The sequence below is a fragment of the Triturus cristatus genome, chromosome 2_1, assembly GCF_964204655.1.
Source record: "Triturus cristatus chromosome 2_1, aTriCri1.1, whole genome shotgun sequence".
Classification (NCBI taxonomy): domain Eukaryota; kingdom Metazoa; phylum Chordata; class Amphibia; order Caudata; family Salamandridae; genus Triturus; species Triturus cristatus.
Window position 1 is genome coordinate 986,594,145 of NC_140581.1, and position 19,310 is coordinate 986,613,454.

The 19,310-nt window shown below is 42.0% G+C and overlaps 1 protein-coding gene across 1 annotated transcript in view; it reads right to left on the reverse strand.

Moving 5' to 3' along the window:
* SYNPO2 (synaptopodin 2) overlaps positions 1-19,310 on the reverse strand; it is a 579,691-nt gene that overhangs the window by 111,818 nt on the left and 448,563 nt on the right. Inside the window, exon 4 of the mRNA XM_085634327.1 lies at positions 11,964-14,128. Coding sequence (XP_085490453.1) covers positions 11,964-14,128 — 2,165 coding nt within the window. The remainder of the gene's footprint in view (positions 1-11,963; positions 14,129-19,310) is intronic.

The window sequence follows — 19,310 nt, forward strand, 5'->3', positions numbered from 1 at the left end:
GCACCTCTTCTCCTCACAATAAGTGGATAGCTATGTGCCTTACTCTACAATGTCACTGCTTGTGCAGATATATTGTTTGTAAATCTCATTGCCTCTTGTTCATCCTATGTTTCTTTCTCATTTTCTGCATATTACTCAACTCATTTTGTTCCTCTCCCTGATCTTGTCTAGCTCCATATTATCAGTGCTCCTGGTAAATACTCTGCAACATTTGTAATGCCAGAAAAAGGCAAGATCTAAAAAAATTGGGGTATGGTAGCCTTCCATAGATTGCATTGCCTTTAAATTATTAATACCGATTTGGAGTCTCAGCGTATCTTTACAATTGCAGATATCCTTCTTAGGTCTTGCCTGACAGTTACAAAAATCATAAAAATAATACTTATATACATATAAAAAAACTAGAGGCACTTTGATTCAGACCTCTTCAACCATTGGTCTGTTTAACTCGCATTCACTTTTTGCTTCCGCCACACAACAGCATACAGCATGTTCCAATAGTCAGTCCACTTCAGCGATTGGCTCCACTGCCCTTTGAGTGACAGAATTTTGACTGATCACATGTGACTTTTGCCTGAAAATGAATGTGTTTTAGTGCAAGAGATGGTGGGCCCCTCTTTCAGTGTTCCCTTTTCTACTTACTGCTTTCTTTCTCCTTTTCTCTGTGTTTTTTAAGTGCCCAACAGGTACCAAGATAGGCTAGTGTGCCGCTCGCTTACTTTTCAGAGCGACTGGCAGCTAACACTGCTGCTGGGCCATTTGTGTTCTATGCATCACATGTAGCCACTGCTTTTAAACTAGATGGCCATCTTGGGGTGGTACTGTGTATAGTCTATCATTGTTTTACTGTTCTTACAAGGCCAGCATTTTCAGAAATAAAGTGACAGCCATCTTGAATAGTACAACAATGACACACCATTCACAATACCATTCCAGGATGGCTACGTGGTGTATTGCTTAACAGGTGACCATCTTGCAATGGTACTTGGTATTGTGCAACATTAGTTTTAAAGACTGACCGCCCTTGCGGTTTTATTTTTTATCGCACGATTTTGGGCTTTATAACGAGGATGGAGGTCCTTGGACCGCCGTACTCGCGGTGGTAGTCCGACCACCGTGGTCTGCCCTCTGTATTACAATTGCAGTGGTGGGACTGCCAGCAGCCCACTATGACATCGCCGGCACTGCCAGGATCCTGAATCCAGCTGTGCCGGTGGTGGTGTCAAGTGGGGAGGACTGGAGGTGGTACCGATCCCGGCCATGCCGTCCATATTATGACTTGCCCTTCTGCAAGCCTTTTCATGACTGTGATCCCACCATGAAAAAGCTGGCGGAAGGGCAAGGAGGGGGCCCCCAAAGGGTTCTTGGGCAAAACTGTCCATGGGGGTGGGTGCAGGGGGCACATGACGTGACCCCCCCCCAAAAGTGCATGGTCGTGCGTGCACTGTGTGGCATGCACAACATGGTGCATGCCACACCGTGCACAGCTGGGCAGTCGGTGCAGTCACGGTGGTGGTATGCTGTATAGGCTCTCCTATGAGCCTTACATACCACAGGATGCAGTGTTAGGCTGGTTAACAGTACTTTTGACATGGACACTGAGGGGTAGGCAGACCTTCGTGACATCAAGACTCAGCGTGGCTCATTTGAAGAGAATTCAAGTTAAGCAACAATGGTGTAAGGAAAGTCACAGGTGAATGTGGAAAAAATAATAAGGTGTCCCAACTCGAGAAATTTGAAGAAATAAAGTCCCACCCTATGAAATCAGAAGCAACAAGGTGAGACGCGAACAGTTCAATCATTTCACAAAGGAGAAACGTGCCTATGCAATTACAGCAGAAGACACAGGTACTATAGAAGCTCTGACATGCCCTATGATAATGCATACCGTGATTCACGTGAGGGCTGATTTTCCAGATATAAACACCATTGCCAAATGGCCACATATGGTGTAAACACACACACCTAGTACCCATGCACATGGAAAAGAAACAGAGACTACACGTGTAAGTAATAGCAGCCAGGTACACATGCTCCAATCAGCACGTCAGTTATACACTAAAAGGACATTAAAAGGCAAAACACCACCACCACTCATTAAAATGAAACAGACTACAAGGGGGGTTTAAAGCAGCGATGGGGTTGGGGAAGGGGTGATTTGTGGATGGGGCTAGCACCGGGCAAGCAGAGATGGGAGGGTGGAGGTGGGGGAAACGGAAAGCAGCAACTAAGGGAAAAGAGGTGACAGGAGGGTGTGATCTGTGGATGGGGCATGAGGGCTGGTGGAGGAGACGGAGCTGGTGAAAGCAAGAGCACTGTGTAGAGTGCTGAAAAAGAAAGAAAACAGTAGGTCCTAAAATAGTCGTAAAAACAAGAGCAGTGGATATTTACAAGTACTTGGTCCATGCTCTAAGGGAAGGGTTAAAACAAGAAGCATAACCATGCATGCCAGTGACAAATGGTGATAAAGAATATGAGACAGACAATGGAGCAAGCAAATGAGAAGCCTGTGGGTGGACTGAAGCCAACAGATTGAACACATGTCCCTTTGAGACAGCACATGCGCTGTCTAGGCGAGACCTAAACAAAACCTAGAAATTCACTAAAAGGCTAAAGGTTACAGGGACGTTATAGTCAGGTTCAGATTTTAAACGCACAAAACCATAGAAATTCAGCAGTTATAGTTATATTTATCTGAAGAAGCTATAACTCGTGTCCTAATGTAACTATAAGTCATGCCCTCACCATGCACTGCTAATTACCCCACATGTTACAACAGTCCTGACATCTTCTATAACATCATTGATAATATCACTGCAACAATTGCAATAAAATTAATGATGAGAAAACTATGCATGGTGGGGGCATGAGTTATAGATACCTTAGGGCACTAAGATACAATGGTGGTACGAAAACGAAATTTCCCATTGTAGTATTCCAAAGGAAAATTAAACAGTGAAAACAGCTGAGCGGCATTATACCAAATTTGGTAGAAATCTACATCCTGGTCCAGAAAGTGTGCTTTTCATGCTTTGGTGTGAATCTCTACAGCAGTTTTTGAGAAAATAAGGTTAAAACATTTTCTATATCAGGACGGGTGGGTTCACTGGAGCCTCACGAGACTGGCGGAGACCTGCAATCAAGCAACTTCAAATAATAGAGCAATCTGATTGGCTGAGGTGGGCTTTTTCCCTGTTGGATGCCTCACTCCAGTGGGAGTGAAAGGCTCTCGTGAATTCCAGCCGGAGCTCGCACTCTGATTGGCTGGCCGCAACCTGAAAGTCAATGTTGCGCCCGCCATTTCAAGACACAGGCACTCAGTCATTGTGTCCTGGAAATTTAAAAAATAGAAGGAATAAGGGGGAAGGGTATGAGTACCCTGACCTCCTGGATCTTGTGGGGAGTCCCAGAGGTACACACTTGGATAAAAAAATGTATAAAATATTTTTTAGGGTTTACGCAATCCAACAGGCCTTTGGATTCCCACACGAGTCGCACAGGAGTGAAGGGGCAGCGCTGCTTCCCGCGAGAGCCTCATGAGACCGGAGTGTTTTTTTTTAAAGGGGGTGGGAACTGAGTGTTTGCGGCAGCTTGCCGTGAACCGTTGAAGGCTGTGTCTGGAATATGAGGTTGGTTTCCTGGTGGGATGGGATGCAGGGCCTGGCCAAAAGGCCTGTGCGCAGCAGGGGGTTGCACTAAACCCATGCTGTGAATGGATGATGGGTTGGCTGCCCACAGAGTTTTGGGCACATGGTCTGGCCACAGGCCAGGCCCTTCGGCCAATCACACAGTATGCATGGCCTAAAACTGTGTGTGGCTGGGGTTGGCTGGCCGCTGGGCGTCTGCCGTATGTATGGTAATAGGATATTACTTTACATTTTAAAAAACGTACAAAGTCACTGGAAAAAATAAAGGTTAAAGTAAACGGTATTGGCAAAGGTAATATCTCTGTGGGCATGACTGTTTAGGCATTGTTGGACACTTATGTGCATGTTTACAATCCGTAATCATCTGCAAGACTTAGGATTTAATACTAGCTTCATGTTTTTTTATCATTTTGGGGTATTCTCAAAAATGGAATTCATCACTAAACATTTTCGGCCTTATTTAGAGTTTGGCAGATGAGATACTACCACTGTATTATAAGTGCCATACGCTTTACTGCACTTGTAATATAATAACAAGATATCCACCACTTTTGTGACAGAGCATGACATCCGCCAAACTCTAAAAGAGGCCCTTTGTCAATCAGTCATCTTAAACCTACACAATAACCATCCATTTACAAGCTTACCCTTGCTCTTTTTGATTCGTGAATTAATCACCTAGATTACCATGCAAATATCTGGTTGCCTTACCTCCTATCCAATTCTCATATCAGTCACCCACCCATTTATATACATATATGTTTCATTTTCTTAGATCTCCATTGAAAAACTGTCTACATAACCTCTTACTTTGCATTAAAAATCTCAGATATTCACTGAAAAGAATAAAGGTTAAAGTGACGTTATAGTTAGGTGAAAATGTCAGTTTAAAAAGAAGGCTTTAAACTAAAAAAACACACTGAAATTCAATAGTTATAGGCATTTCAAGTAACTGTAGCTCACACCCTTTACATGCACTGCTTATAACCTCACATATTACAACACTTCTGACATGTCCTGCAACATCATTGATAACATTACTGATGACACCTGACTGACATCATTGACGACAACCCTGTGCATGGGGGGGGGGGAGGGGGGCAATTTAATAGTTGCTTGAAATATCTATAAATCTTGAATTTCAGTGATTTTTTAGTTTAAAACAAAACATTTAAACTGACTATAATGCTATTTTAACCTTTGTTGTTTTTCATTCTGAGTGTATATATACATAACAACAAAGAATCCCCACGTAACACTTACCTGAAGCAGTGAACTCTGGGACTTGTTGTTCTTACGAGCAGCATGCAGTGTACGGGCACATGATCTGGGGTGGGGCAGATTCCCACCAATGGGAAAGTGGCAGGAGAATTCAAAACGCGGGTGGGAAAGCATCCGGAACACATAGGCATCTGACGAAGGCCGGTTAGGCCGAAATGCATCATTCCTGTTCAGTCCACTAAAGTGTTTCCAAAAGGTTTCCCTGTGTGGCCTCTGCTTCTTCAAAATTGGGAGGAGGTTGTTGTGGATATATATATATATATATATTATCTACTGGCGGTCGCCAGTAGATAGTTATAGTTAGGACCGTGTTTCCATAGGAAATCTCAAAATTCTATTTTGAATAACGTTGGCGCCGGTTGATCAATCCTCGCGAAATTTTCAAAACTAATGGGGCGCTCCGCTCCTACCCTGAAAGTCTCGGGGTGATTCGTCAAGCAAGGGCCGAGAAAAAAGGGGGGTCCCAAAACGCGTTTTCTCCATGCATTTTCCCTTAGTACCTTTAGTCGAAGGTACAGCACGAACGACTGAACAGAATTACTTGAAATTTGGCAGAGAGGTAGTCCTCAGGTCAGGCATGTGCCTTTTGCATATATGGAGTCAATCTGTTCAGTAGTTCCTGAGAAATTGCAGTTAAAAGTACATAAATATCTATAGCCGCGCACCGTGCGCGCACCGTCCGCGCACCGTGCGCGCACCCTTACGTGCGCGAGCGTAATTCTGATTGGTGGTTACATGTCAGTCAACGTTCGAATCGGTCGAAATCAGGAAGTGTCGGCCGCTATTTTGTTTGTTTTGGGTGCGACACTGAAAAAGAGAGGTGGCCAACGTGAAAATGGGGCAGTGTAGAGAGTTCCTGACCCCTAGCCTTTGTCAGGGGGTCCCTGAAGGACCCCGAAGGGTGAAAAAAACATTTATTTATTTTTTTAAATCGCGGGGTGCGCGCACGGTTATAGTTAGTTCAGATAACTATAACTCGCGCGACCACCACTCTATCACAAGGATGATGTCATCAGTGATGTCATGAGTGATGCCACTGACCATGTTAAGAGTGATGTAATATGTGAAGTCATCAGCAGTGGATTGCGGGCGCGCGAGTTATAGTTATCTGAACTAACTATAACGGGGGAATTTCATTGTTTTTTTACGAGTGAAATGTCCACCTAACTATAACATGTGTGAAACCTATGGTTTTTTAAGTGAATATATATATATACATATATATATTTATAGTTATATATTCTCCCCAACTCAAGTCAGAGGCCAGACACACAACAGGCACGCTAGACGTGTGCACAGTTGTTTTATTCACTGCATGGACTTGCACTGTCCTATATCTGATATCTGATATATATATATATATATATATATATATATATATATATATATATATATATATATATATATATATATATATATATATATATATATATATATATATATAGCCATAATAGTTCTTTCCCTTTTTCTCTCTTGGCCAAAAAACAGGGGACATGGATGACAGAAACAACAAACAGACAGCAGGTAAGAAAAGGGCCCGTGAGCAGGGAAACAGCCTGGTAGTACAGGGTAGGTGGGAAGAAAAAAGTGCAGGGAAATAAGTCCCCTTTAGTTTATAAAAATGAAAGATGGGGTAAAAGACATTTGAGTGGAATCAAGCCAGAGAAAATGAAAAACACTGAAGTAGGTAAGTGGGCATAAGGGAAGCTTGGAGGTTTCCACCCCTTTGTGCAAAGGCTAAAAGAAAAATAACCAAGAAGGAAGGAATGAGGAGAAGGAGTGGAGGTAGGAGAGAGAAAAGAGGGGAAAAAGGATGAGTAAGATGAGAGGGATACAAGGCAGATACGGGTTCAATCGGTGTTCCACTAAAGATGGGAATAGAAAAATGCGGACAATAGTGTAGCAAATAGGGGTATCTTGAAACGTGTAGGAGGCAGTTTCGAGAAAAAAAGGCATTCAAAGAATCGGATTCCAAAATGTTGTCGATGCAATCTGTCTCGAAAATCTCAAGTAAACTGGTTAGGCGAAATGTAATACCAATTTTGTTGTTGAGAAACTTGAACTTCAGACCAAAAAATAGATATTATGGTTCTTGTAGCCAGTAATTTCTACTTGAGTGCACAGATCTATGCTAGTATTGCGAAGCAAGGTGCATTTTATCTTGCATAAGTAGGGCCTGTGAAATGGGGCTAGACAAATCCGTTGCCAAATATACAACGTCAATGCCAGGAAACAATTAGAAAATGTTTCTATGGTTGACACCATCGTTGAAAAGTTATCAATATGGAAAAGCTTCGAAGCTTGGACACCTAAAACATTAAAGAGGTTGGAGACTCAAGTTACCAGTAAAGAGATCACAATATGGGGGTTATTTATCGTGTAGAAAAAGAGATTCAGATGGCATTAGTATATAAACAGGTCAAAGAATGATTTGTCACATGATATATTCGTTTACAGAACAAATCAGAACAACTTACAGAACAATATGTGTATTATTGGTTGGTGGCTAATAAGCCTAGAAGGCTGGAGGGAAAATAAATCTCATATAACATTAGAACAATTACTTTTTGGAATGGGATCTCTGCAGATGGGATTGTAGAAATGTGTATGGGTTTGGCTGAATTTGGGAAGCGGTTTTAGTTGTATGTCTTGTTGCCAAGATTGTTCTAAACATTATATATGGATTTTGGATGGACTATTGTTGTTATCCGGCTAAGAAACTCTATTGACCAAGTTTTAAACACAAGGGGTCTGTGTCTTATAGGCTTTTATGGGTGTGAGAAGTAGTCCAACATGAGTACTTTTTTACAAACTTTTACATCTCTTTACGAATCAACCCCAAAATATCAACTCTCTATTAGTAAAAGTGCAAAGAAGGCAAAGTCCTTTCAAATTGTACTAACTGAATATGAATATTTCCTATTTGCATTTTCTTCCCATTTTCGATGTTTTAGGTCAATTCACAAAGTCATGTAAGAGTACATGAAAGAACACTTCAGGATTACTCATTTGCGTACTTTTACATACTTTTGTAAAGTTATGCCAGGGTTTTGTGTTGTCTTACAATGGATCATCCTTGAGAAATTGCAATTAATTTAAATGCAGGTTTGAAAGACATTGCAACATCTTTCAATTACAATAGTTAGACAGATATGGGATGGTTATTATATGGAGTGATTATAGACTATGGCTATCTACATAGACAGAAGAACAGTGACTGTTTTTTTTTAATAGATAGAACGATGCATGGGTTAATTAGTGGCCAGAAGGTGGTAATTGGACATATGGAGAACTGAATAGAACCTTGCATTATAGCGGAGTAGAAAAGCAGGCGGGCAGATACAAAACATATAGAGGGCTGAACTCATGAATATATGAACTGCACAATGACGTTTTAGATAAACATAGATGGGTTTCTGTATGGATGCATGGGGTTGTGGAAGAAGTGATGCATGAAGAAAAAAAATATTCAATTACAGAGGATTTGATTGATGTAGGAATGATCTATAGATTGTCGGACAGTTACTGGATAGTTACAATCATGAATAGTAGATCAAGAGAGATAATGATTTGTGGTAGTTGTATGGGTGGATGGGCCGTCAAAAGGGTGGCTAGACAAGTTAATTAGTGAATGGTACATGGGTGGACGCTTGATGGAGTAACTGATGGAAAGATATACAGGAATAGGTGAATGAATGAGTAGGTGGCTATTTGATCATGTATAAATGGAAAGATTAGAAGTTAGCTGAATGAATGGGAGGGTGTAGGGATATCTCCATGGATAGGTGACTGGATGAAGGCATAGATAAAAGATAGACAAGTGAGCGTAATCTTAAATCGGTGGATGCGCAGATAAAAAGACACATGGATGCTGGATGAGTGAATGGGTTGGTTGTAGGAGAGACGGTGGATAGTGGGGTGAAGAAAGAAGTGACAAATGCGACCACATACCGATGGACAGGAGAGTGAATGCATTAATAAATGGCAGAATATTTCAATATATGGGAGTTGGAATCATGGCTGACTGAACAGGTGGTTGCACAGCTACCATTAAGAGATAGTGGATGAGTAGGTTGATGACGTCAAAAATAGATGAATTAGTTGGTGAAGTTATAGTTCATTAATGGATGATAGGTAGATTATAATAATTGTTTAAATATTAACACTGATGAGCGGACAGAGAGATGAGGGCCAGCAACCCCTATGTTTCCATATAGTGTGTATGTCTTTCCTTATAAACAAATGATGGCAGTGTCAGGAATTTGTTGTGTTAGGTTTGCAATTGGAAATCTGGGATTAAATATTGGCCTTAAAAGATCCCGAACAGAGATAAAGAGGCTTGTCAGCAATGTATAGCACTTCCACCCAAACGCATGCATACACTTGTGCACATCTACACTGCCCACTGTGCTTTTGCATGTGAATCTTAGCATCTCAGAGGCAGGGCTCATTATCAAAATGAAGTTTATCAGACTGTTTCTCTAAAATTGTTGACCCATCGCAGTTAAATGATACATTTGCAAGTGTTTCTGTGAGATCTTCCATGCTTGAACACGTGGTGAAATTTTAGGTGCACACTCATTTATGATGGGAGCAACAGAGAATGACAGGTAATTGGATTGAAATCCCTTGTCAGAAAGGTGATTGGTTGGAAACTAGCCTATCACGGAATGATTTATCTTCCTAACATGTCTTATGTGACGGGCAGCTGTGACACCCCCGGCTGCCCCCCCCACAGGTCATAGGCATCCCCTTGTCTTTAGCAAACTGACGTCCACCTCTTCTTGCAAATGATTTCCACCACCAGTGATTGACTCCACAGAAAAGATACACTCTGCCCCTTTGCATGTCTAAAGTAAATAAAAGCATGCATGTGACAGAGACAAAAAATAATGAAACGGATGAAAGAGGCAGGCATCTTTTCATATTTTAATGGCAGAGTGATAGATACAGTAGACTGGATAAAAAGTGAATGAATGAAAAAAGATCTTAGGAGCTTTAAGATACTGCCACCATGCGTTCCTGTATAAAACCCTTTTGTTCAAAGCAGTGTTAGGTGCACGTGAGAGAAAGGCCAAACATCACTGCAAGAAGAATGGAGGAAGGATTATTGTTGAAAAATGAATATCCGGGTCATCATCCCACCACCCAGAAATACGAATTAAACTCATTAAAATAAGGTATTCCAGATAAAAATGATCCACCAATTAGATGAACGATTTCTTACTGTAGATATGGTGGCCATTTTGATTCTATATCAGAGACTGACAGTTTCATGGTGTTATATTTTTAGTTTTCCTCTGAATACCGCTTGGCTTGTCTTCAAAATATTGCTTTGTTTATCTTAATGTACACCAGAGACTGTCGTGGTGAACAGTCTAATACATATAGGGCTCAGGGAAACCAATAAAATGTGGCTGAAACAAAGCCACGGAGTTTTGTTAGCAATATTTCCCAAACTGTAGCTTGCCAAACTTTAAGAACCCATCATTACAATGATACCAGATGCTGGATTTAAGGTAAGCAGGACATGTGGGCCTAGCAAAGGCACCATCGTGCTACTGTTCATCAGTGCTAGCTCCAAAAGAAAGCCCGCTTTTGATTGCACAGGAGTGGGCTTGGTGGCAGCATTTTTTGGCTCTGAGTGCTTGGTGGGTTTAAAAAACCTGTAAGATGAAAAAGCAGAGCAAATGGAAGGGTGTTGAGTGAAGAAGCAGTGTCAAAGTCCAGAGAGAAAGCAGGAGGCCGGAAAAGATGTGTGAGGAATATGATTGTAGGTACTGCTTCAGTGGCCCGAAATCTTACGCTGTAAAATCATTTAAAAAGAGGCATAGTCCCCTTCATCCTCAGTCACTGTCCTTCTCTTAGAAAAAAGCAAACATAGTCTCACCCTGACTTGGGGCTTCTTTCTTATGTTTTGCCAATCTTCTGCTTGTGTCTTTTTAGACGAGCCATTCACCTGATGTGTGGCAGGTAACCCGCTGTTCCCATACAAAAGCTGACATCCGTATCTCTCTTGTCGTACATCGCAAAGTGTTTACCATGACCAATGGCACTTACTGCAGGGGCTATGGGCAATTAAACATCTCCAAAAACAGAGAAGTCCATTTGGCCAAGTAGCTTCTTTCCCTTGATTGTCCTTCTTGCCAAGACAGGGCACGCCAGCATTCCTGCAGGCATGTCTTCTATCACAGAGGCAACAGGCAATACTAATGCTGATTCACATTTAATCTAACAAGCGACTTCCCACATCTATGACACTGTCATACACAACTTTCAATTAGCACGTATTACAAAAATAAAACCTAAAAACATGTCATTGTGAAATATCTCCAAGCTCTTAGGCCAGAAGTGCAAGGTTTCTGAAATATATTATTCAGTTTTATGCTACTTGCATGAGACACAGTGAGCATGTTTCACTGTCTTTTTAGGTTTGAAGCATAAAACCTAGTGCCATGCTTACTTAACATAGTGGTATTTGTATGTGTTTTAGACACTGGGTACTTCAAGGACCCTATGTTCCAACGGGTTTCTTCCCCTTAAGGTTTGCAAGGGAACTTGTTTGAACATATAGTACAATGTGTGATGGAATCTACCTAGACAAGTTAAAGACAGGTGTAATTCTTCTATCAATCACTTAAACATGTTCATGTCTTTGGACCCCGTTGTTAAAGTTTCATACATAGTGCATACATAGCCACTCCCAGCATTACGTATAAAGTATTGACATGCTCAATGATGATATGCCACCATTTAGGGATATTTCATCAAATTTCCAGCACTTGCATGTATTTTCATTACCAGCCCCGTCAATGCAGGAAATTAACTTCTGATAAATTGATAATTTACCACTGATATCACTGAGAGGGGGTATGTATACGCAAATGTATAGAAACTTATATTAAGTAAGCCAAGGACTGCTAGAGGCACTTTTGGTATGCCAGATCAACACTGCAAACACTTCATTCTTTTAAAAAATGTTGACACCAAGTTGCAGCTAGAAGATTACTCTTCAGCCACTGCTGGCTTCCACACCTGAGCTGAGGCAGCAACTTTCTTTGCAGAAAACTTTGGCCTTGGGGGAGCAATCAAAGGCGTTGCTGTAGATTCTTGCTTGGCAAGCATGGGATATCCAACGGGCACACTGGATTCATATGCTGAGGTGGCTGCGTTAGACTGGAACGAAGGCTCCTGGTTGTAGGTGGGCTGCGAGTACAGTAATGATGCCTGGTAGTTAGCACTCGGAGCATGGTTAACCACTCTTGCAGGCTGAGCTTGTTTTATTGGCGGCAAGGAGTTGGACTTTCCTGGCTGCTTTGGGGAAAGGTCGCCTTTGGCATCTGAAGGAGGTTGAAAAGTAAACAATGAGGCGTTGAGTTGATATGGCTGATGCTTCATGACTTCCAAAGCATTGAGTGCTTTTTTGGGCTTTTTCTGGGTGTTTTTTGCAGTTGTTTTTGCAGATAAAGGCTGAGTTTTGCTGGCTGCTAAAGGATACAATGGAGACTGCGTGGGGTTATATGCCAAAGGTGGAGGAGCACGAACATTGGATGAATACTTCCAGGATGGTGGCAAAGATGGAGTAGGGGAAGACGCACGTGCCATATTGGCTTGCACAGTGTCAGAGTCCACCACAAACTTTTCCATTCGAGACTGCCTCTTGGCAAACAATTCTGCTCCTCTGCCTTGCAATGCTGGCATCTCAAATGAAGGTCCCACTCCCCCGGCAAGTGCCACATTTCCCAACGGCATGGTCGGTGGTGTTTTAGGGGTGTAAGTAGTTTGGTTTACTATTTCTGCTGCTTGGGGTCCCCTGTAATCCATCTGCTGCGTGTCTGGGGGCTGATAAGAATGGGTAGCTGGCTTTGCTATGTTAACAGGCACGGTAGTGTTTGCCTGAGAAATATGTGTAGTTGGGAAGGGTGGAGCTGCTGATGAAACCATAGATGGGGGTGACCAAACGGCTGCGACTGGTGTCATAGGTGCAGGAGGAGATTTAGCTGCAGGCTTTGGTGCAACTGGTGGTGGGTTCTTTTGTTTTCCAGCCTGCATGAAGTTACAAGCCTCAGCTCCCAAGCTTAAATAGTCTTCTTCAGGTCCCGATTCAGTGCCAAGTCCTGTGCCTCGTTTCCCTTCCCTGGTTTGAACAAGTGACAACAAGGCAGGGTTGGGGTTCACCTTTGGTGGCTCTTTGAAAGTAAACATAGGCTTTGCTGTACTTCTTTTCTTTGCATCTTGCAGTATTCCTGTTTTTTTAGCTGGGACCGATATCCTTTCATCTCTTGACGCAATCTGTTCCATCGATTCGTAAGGAGACCAAACATTTGGTTGTGCAATTCCTGCTACGGGAGATGACACCTTATACAATGGCTCCGGCAGTGGGCTGATTGAAGAATAAGGAGGTGGTGTGGGCAGATCTGAGAAGGGGCTAGTCACGTTCCTGGTTGGTGAGAATGGCAGAGCTGCTCGGTTCTGAACCCCACCGAAGGGCTTGGCAGACCTGTTTGACGAAGACAATCTGTGCACCTCACTAGACTGAAAGGAGGAAGTAGCCTCTTGGGCTCCGCTGATGCCATTTTGCACCCTATCCTGACTGTGACTCATTTCTATGTAGCTTTTACTCACACAGCTCTGGGTTCTTGTTGATTCAGAGTGCTGAGACTGGTGGGACACAACTTGTTTGACACTTTCGCCCATGTTGGTATCTGTTGATTCCTGCATATATTTCTTCATTTCCTCCTGCTCTGAGGTGATTTCATCCATTCTCTGCTTCCTCCTGGCAAACATGAGGGCACCTTTCCCCTTGGTCTCTGGCAGACTCTCCATCGTGGCCTCACCTTTTGACTTTTCAACCTCCAGTAAACCAGTGTCCCAATCAAAAGTTACAATCTGGGCCTTCTTCTCAGGATCTGAGAAGAAATCCTCATCTATCTCTGATTCGCTGGTTCCAAGTAGAGTAAATTCATATGTGTTCCCCTCTTCCCCCTCGTTGTCCTCCTCGTCAGGCTCCGCTGGTTCTAGCTCCCCTGTGCCGTAACTCACTAGTGTGTACTTCTTAGCCCTCTGTCGTCGTTTCTTGAACATCAACACCCCCTTGGAGCTGGGAGTGGGTCCTTGCGTCAGAAGGAGGGCAATGCTCTTACATTTAGACTTTGCTTCTTTTACCTTCTTCTCTGAGAGGCTCTCGCTGCGCCGGAGCCCTGGAAAAAGGAACAAAGTGAACATTTTGGTTATAAAGTTCTGCAATTCAATATTCTAAAAGCATTGTCGTAAGAAGCTAGAAAACTGGCCCCAACCACAAAAGCCTATTCCTTGGATATAGTGTTCGCTTGCAACATGATCTTTGATTACTTTATTCGAGTTTTAACTTGAGTCTTTGGCTCTTACAATTTTATGGTCATAAGCTTGTAACCAAACAAGTATAGTCTCTTTTTCTCAGGGCCCACAATGCCAACAAACATGCTGTAATGATGTGGTATACATATGTTTCTCTATAATGTTTTCAATCAATCAATCAATCAATCAAGAAAGCTTTATTCGATTTTGAGATTAAAATCATAAAAGCGTACGTCAGAATATTCATACATATATATATAAAGATAAAAATTCTAAAAATGATTTGATTATACATAGTCAAAGTCAATCGGTATAGTCCCCTGTTAATGAAAAGTTCATCGAATTACAAAAGAATCCAGTTAAGATTAGTACATTGAGCTCCGAAACTTAACAGCCAGCTTTAAAAAGCTTGTTAATGCGATGATAGTACATTCATTGTCCAGCTGTAATAACCTAATCATAGCCAACCTACAAGTACGTAATCCCCAGGACTTTAAAAGTGGTTTCAGAAATGCCCCCCTGGGCAGCTGATAGAATTTACAAAAGAGGACGCAATGAATGTTGGATTGAGCAGAGGTATCATCACAGGGGCAGGGTGGGAGTTCATTCGACCAGGAGTTGCAAAAAGGGAAAGCAATCATACGATAGAAATTTCCGAATCTAAGGCGAGTGAGAAGCATTCGGGCATAACAAGAAGGCTGAGTTAATAAATAGTTTTGGAGGCCTTCTTGCATGGTTATTTTTTGGTAGTTGAGAACTGTATTTTTTATTTTTTCCAGATTCCATCTTTTAGTTATAAGATGGTTTAAAGCCAGCTCTCTTAAGGTCTTCCTAGAGACCGATTCCATGGTTGAAGGCTCCATAAAAAACTCAGGGTGGCCAAGGTCAGTCATCATATTTTTTACATATGTGAGCCATTTTATGTTGGTTACTCCGTCGAGATTGAGACAATCAGTAATCAAGTCTCTGTTAAGTTTGGTCTCCGGAGTAATCCAAATCTTATGCCACAAGAGTATAGGCGCAATTTTAATAATATCTAGAATATACAGCAGGCCCAATTCAATGTGTATAAAATAGGTCGATGTAGATTTTGAAACTCCTAATAAGTAGCACAAGAATTGATTTTCAGTTTTTTGTAATAGTTGTGCATTTTCAATACCCCAGAGACCAGCTCCATAGGTGGCAGTAGAAATACATTTGGCCTTGTAAAGAACAATCAGCTCTTTCACTGGTCTGCCACCTAATTTAGCTGAGAACTGTTTTAGCGCGCCAATAGCTCGGATGAGGGCCAAATTTCTAGCGTTTATCGCTGTGTGCCAATTTCCCCTCCGGTCAAAATGTATTCCTAGGTAGGAGAAGTTGTCCGTGGTCTCGATTCTGCTGTTATCTAAAAAGATTGAACAGGGCAATTTCTTTGTTCCCGGACCACAAGCCATCGTGTATGTTTTTGCAATGTTAATTTTTAACCCTCGTTCATTCATATAAGTTGCGAACTTCAAGACAGCCCTCTGTAGGCCTATCTTGTTCCGAGACATAATGGCGGCATCATCAGCATAGAGGAGTATTGGGGTCGGAGCTCCTAAAATTTTTGGATAGTCATGCTGTGATTCTGTTAGATATTGGCCAATAGAGTTTATGTATAGGGTAAAAAGAAGGGGGGCTAAAATGCACCCCTGTCGTACCCCTCTCTTAATAGAGAATTTATCAGAGCACTCGCCTTTGTTTCCGTAACGGACTCTAGCACCTGCATCACGATACAGAGTTCTAATAAATACTAGGATATTAGAATCTAAGCCCATTTCAGATAATATGGACCATAGTAGCTCATGATTCACGCAATCAAATGCGGAACTCAGGTCCACGAATGTAACAAAAAGGTTTCCCTTTTTTGCCTGCGTATATTTAGATAAAACTAAGGCCAAGTTTAAACTCTGTTCTATGGTCCCTTTTCCTGGACTGAAACCATACTGTAAATGGGATAATACATTATTTTCCTCTGCCCAAAGTTGAATTCTGTTTAAAATTGCCCTCGCTGCTACCTTCATTAAAGCATCTAAAAGTGAAATTGGGCGGTAGCAGGTTGGGACATTTCTGTCTCCTTTTTTAAAAATTGGGACGACTATAGCTTCAGACCAGGATGGTGGGAGCCCATGTCGATTAAAATTATTTAAAACATTCGTTAACAGGGGAGCCCAAAGGTCGATTTCTGCCTTGTAGACATCCATCGGGACGCCGTCGGGGCCGGGGGCTTTACCTGAAGGACTGTCTTTAATTGCTTTAGTAATCTCCATGCAATTGAAGGAAATCCCTATTGGGAATATAATCGGTAGAATTGTGAGTGGTTGAATAATAACTCCGTCAATCAGGGGGTAACCATAATTAAGGTTTCCTAAGTTGTCATATAAGTTTTTAAAGTGATCTACCCAAATTTCCCCGTTTATAGCCATGTCTATAACATCGGTCTGGTTTTGCTGTAAATAAGGAGCGTTGACCGCTTTCCAGAAAGCTGTATTGTCCCTAGATTTGGATGCTGCAATTAAGGCCGACCAGGCCTCTTTCTTTAAAGTCTGTTTCCTGGTTTTTATGGCCAAATAATACAGTTTTCTAGCTTTACTAATCTCAGCAGGTGATTTGATGATTTCATGCAGGGCCCTTTTTAGGTTTTGAAGAGCTTTAGTGCAGTTTTTGTCAAACCAACCATGGCCTATTTTAGTGTTAGGTTGACGCTCTTTTGTTAATAATTTTTTCAGTTCAGATTGGATTTTTAAGAAGGGAGTCAAGAGTACTGATGACTCCTCTGTTTCTGTTAGACAGGCTAATATATCGGGTAGGCTAGTTCCCATTAAGGTATGTAAAAGAACGGCAGGGTCAACCCTGTCCCATTTTATAGAATAGCCATTTTTTGTGGCTAAGTTTATATTGAGATGGTATTTAGGTATAACTACAGGGATCTCCTGAATCGTTCTAATTTTAAGATTAAAAACAATTGGGTAGTGATCGCTGAAGAAAACATTAAGTGTTTCCCAGGAGATGACGAATCCTTCATTGGGTGGAGATAGGAGAGTAAAATCAATAGTCGAATTGCATCCCCGCCCGTGAAAGGTTGGTTTAAAGGGGGTATTTGGGGTGCAAAGTTCGTTGATAAAAGACAGGTTAAAATGAAAAAGCATGTAATTAAGAGTGTCGCCCAGTTTTGAATGAGCAAAATGTGTAGGGTTGTCGTCCTTATGTTTACCAAGGCCGCAAATGCCTTTGGAAACATGTGGGCAAATAGTACAATTAAAGTCGCCCAACCAGATCAACACCGACTCACCCTTTCTGTGGGTCTTAATAGCATTGACACTCGTCATGAGATTATCGATCTGGCTTTCTAGATTGCTACTGGGGATATTATTATAAAAATTTATGAGGGTTAGAGATCTTTCCCGCCCCCAACTAACATTTAAAATCTGGTAATACTCAGTGAATGTATGTCTCAGTACCTTAATGCCCTGCGTTATTAAAACATAAGTGCTCAGACCTCCTTTATTTCTCCCCTGAGAGGTTATTTGTGCAGGAGCATGGAAGGTCTGGTAACCTGGAATGTGGAGTTCATCTATAGCCCACGTTTCCTGGAGGCAGATAAAGCTATAACATGTAACTATGTCTAGCCACGGTTGGTGTGATATTTTATTAGAAAGGCCTGCAACGTTCCATGAGATGATGTTATCAGCATCCCCTATTTCCCTCATAACAAGAGCATTTTTATTTTCAGCTCTGATTTTTAAGGTTTGGGGGAGAGGGGAGCTGAGAGGTATTAAACGGTCACAGTTGGAAGTAGTCGTAGGGTATAAATTATCACCACTGGCTTGTGGCTGATCAATAGGTGCCACACAGTTTAGGATTCCCGTATTACAAATATTAACAATATCCGTTCCAGGATATGAGGTTGCAGCATGGGTGTTAGAAGTCAAGATGGGAGCTCCACGTAGGTCAGACTCCAGGCTAGGTTCTATCTGTCAATCAGGGTCTTCCAGATCTGTAAGTGCCTCAAAGCGGTTTGTGACTGATATAGGCCAGGTTGAATACTGTGGTAAGCTATGAATGTGCTGATGTTGGTGAAGAAGAGGCCTGTCTGGAAAGGGTGAAAAAGAAGGAGAAACCTTCCAGCGACTAGGGTTTCTAGGATGTTGAAACAAAGGAACAGTATTAATAGGTCTTGAGTAATGGGGCGCTACAACTGATCTTGTATGTCTAGGCGGCCTACGAATAGAACTGTTCCCTTGAAGAGTAAGGAGGGATTGGGGATAAAAGTAGCTCAAAACCCGTGTTGATATTCCTTCTACTCCTCTTTCTAGGAACCAGTCCGCTATGTAAGTGACTACTTTCTGATCTTTAAAATTTATAGTCACAATGTCACCTTCTATATCTTTAGGCCTACACCCAAGCCAGGTCAGCCTTCGCACAAATAGGATCTCACCATTAAGATCTGAGGGCAGAGGTCTGTTCTTACTTAACCAGTATATTACTTTGTTTTTAAGTTCCACAAACCCCTCCTTCTTTCCTGGACTTAATTTTGGCACACCCGTAAGTATAATAACATATGGAGCAGATTCGGGTGGTAAGTCAATATATTCGTCCATTCTATCAGAAAACTGTCGTGAGTTTGGCTCCCCGGAAATTCTGGTGTTTTTTCCTTCTAGTGTTTTTTGCGGGGCTACTTTTTCCCTCTCTTCTGAGGAAGTAGGCGCAATTTCGGAGACAGCTGAAATGGCTGGAGGCTGAGTGTTTGTGTCATTAGACAGTGCTGCATCTCTTCCGGGGGTCATAACTGGTTGTTTCCTCTGGTCAGCAGTTGTTTGAAAAATAACCAGATCCTTCAATAAGGAACCATTTGAGGAAGTTACAGTTGTTAGAGTGTCTAATTGCTCGGCTAGCCGTTTTGTTCTCTCATAGAGAGGTAAAAGAAGTGACTTCACGAGTTGTTCAAGTCTCTGGAATAGACAGTCATTGGGGTCGCGGGCAGAAGGTGGCATAGTGTCTTTGCATTTTGAAGAGCCGGGGGAT